Below are 2,473 nucleotides of genomic sequence, written 5' to 3' on the forward strand. Positions count from 1 at the left end.
AAAAAAAAAAAAAAAAAAAAAAGGCTTCCAAAGGTACCCAATGCTATGTGAAGATAAAATTAAATTTTTATTTGCTTTTAAAATGAGTAATAGAGTCCTTGCTCCTAAAAAACTAAAGAACCAAACTCCATAATTCTCCCCTTTTGGTCCAAGAAATTATGTATGTCAATCTTTTTTTTTTTTTTGAGAGTCTCGTCCTGTTGCCCAGGCTGGAGTGCAATGGCGCGATCTTGGCTCACTGCAACCTCCACCTCCCCGGTTCAAGCGATTCTCCTGCCTCAGCCTCCCGAGTAGCTGGGATTACAGGTGTGCGCCTCCACGCCCAGCTAATTTTTGTATTTTTAGTAGAGACAGGGTTTCACTATGTTGGCCAGTCTGGTCTCGAACTCCTGACCTCGTGATCTACCCACCTCAGCCCCACAAAGTGCTGGGATTATAGGAGTGAGCCACTGGGCCCAGCCCATATTTCAATCTTAATAGAATGTACAGGACATCTAGAACTAGAAATAGCAATCTAACCTTAGTACAGATACCCCTGAACTTGCGATGGGGTTATGTGCTGATAAACACATTGTAAAGTTGAAAATTCCTAAATTGGCTGGGCATGGTGGCTCATGCCTGTAATCCCAGCGCTTTGGGAGGCCAAGGTGGGCGGATCACTTGAGGCCAGGAGTTCGAGACCAACGTGGCCAACATGGTAAAACCCTGTCTCTACTAAAAATACAAAAAGTAGCCAGGCATGGTGGGGAAAAAAAAAAATCCTAAACTGAACCATTGTAAGTCAGGGACCTTGTATTTAATTCAAATCCCAGAATCTAAGACTTATAACTGAAATCTACAGAAATTAATACTCTAGCACCATGATTAAGACAGAGCATGAGCTCTGGAGTTAGATCTACCTGGCACTGAATCCCAGTACTGCCATTTACTTGCTGAAAAACCACCTGCAAGTTACTTAACCTCAAATGCAGTTTCCTCATCTATAAAAAGTAGATATCAACAACTCCCCATAGAGGGTTGTAGTAAGGATTAAATAAGAACCATTACAGAGCTTAGGACAAAGTCTTGCATACTATAAGAATTCAGTAAATGTATTAATAATTCAAATACTTTCACACACAATGCAAACGAAATAATGCATATATCTTTATTACTAATTTTACCTGATTCATTCTGCTAACAATACTAAGCAAGGGAGGAAAACCAATCTGAAAGAAAAAATGAGACTGAAATTTACTAAATGGTATTATAAAGAAAAGCTTTTTTTTTTTTTTTTTTTTTCCAAACTGGTGAATTTCTTGCCACACTGTTGTTTAGAAACAAAGAACAAATAAAAGAAAATTCTTTCGTTGTCCATTACAGTAAGACATTCCGGAAACTACTATGTTGGTAATGTGGAAGAAAATAATGTCTTAAAATTTGAATATGTAATTTTTTTTTTTTAAGATGAGGTCTCACTCTGTCACCCAGACTGGAGTGTGGTGGCGCGATCTTGGCTCACTGCAACCTCTGCTTCCTGGGCTCAAGTGATGCTCCCACCTCAGCCTCACTAGTAGCTAGGGCCACAGGTGCATGTCACCATGCCCACCTAATTTTTTTGTATTTTTGGTACAGACAACGTTTTGCCATGTTGCCTAGGTTTGTCTGGAACTCCTGAGCTCAAGTGATCTACCTGCCAGGGCCTCCCAAAGTGCTGTAATTACAGGCATGAGCCACCTCACCTGGCCTGAATATGTAAATTTTTAAATAAAGTATGATTTAGTAACTAAAATGTTAAAGACTAAAATTTTGTTAAATGATAGTACTTGAAAAAACTAACTTATTAAGTATATTCAATAAAACTGTAACATATTGATGACATTAATATGTTGTACACACCATTTCAAAATCTTCAGCTAAAGCTAACATTTTCAAGAATTAAGGACATTTGAATTAGAATGACATTTTTCAAACCTAATTTGATTCAATTTTTAAAAGTCTACTTTGGAGTCTGAGGCTGTGATTCCTAATTATTAAAATACCACTGATTTGTGAGAAACTTAAGAGGATATACATTAAACGCTTACTTTCTTAAGGGTTTTTTTTAACACGGTGTATTTTATTTGTATGTATTCTCTGAAAATAAGCAAAATAAGTAAGTTTTATTTCCTTATTAAATTAAAAACCATTTTTGGCCAGCCATGGTGGCTCATGCCTGTAATCCCAGCAGGAGGATTACCTAAGTCCAGGAGTTCCAGGCCAACCTGGCAACACGGCGAAAACTTCTCTCTACAAAAATTTTTTTAAAAAAATTAAAAATTTTTATCTTAAAAAATTAAAAAATTTATTGCTACAAAAAATTTAAAAATTAGCTGGGTGTGGTGGTGGGTGCGTGCTGCCCCTGCTACGTGGAAGGCTGATGTGGGACGATTGCTTGAGCCCAGAAGGTTGAAGCTGTAATGAGTCATGACTGCACTACTGCACTCCAGCCTGG

At 37.7% G+C, this 2,473-nt stretch overlaps 1 protein-coding gene across 2 annotated transcripts in view; it reads right to left on the bottom strand.

Annotated features, from left to right (window-relative positions):
- Nucleotides 1-2,473, bottom strand: part of GEMIN2 (gem (nuclear organelle) associated protein 2) — a 22,691-nt gene that overhangs the window by 10,471 nt on the left and 9,747 nt on the right. Inside the window, exon 6 of one of the 2 annotated variants that reach the window (XM_011965633.1) lies at nt 1,164-1,208. The exons of the other annotated variant lie outside the window; for it this stretch is intronic. Within the exon in view, the coding sequence (XP_011821023.1) occupies nt 1,164-1,208 (45 nt within the window). The remainder of the gene's footprint in view (nt 1-1,163; nt 1,209-2,473) is intronic. 2 annotated transcript variants of the gene reach the window in all.

The sequence above is a fragment of the Mandrillus leucophaeus genome, unplaced genomic scaffold (assembly GCF_000951045.1).
Source record: "Mandrillus leucophaeus isolate KB7577 unplaced genomic scaffold, Mleu.le_1.0 Scaffold730, whole genome shotgun sequence".
NCBI classification, from domain to species: domain Eukaryota; kingdom Metazoa; phylum Chordata; class Mammalia; order Primates; family Cercopithecidae; genus Mandrillus; species Mandrillus leucophaeus.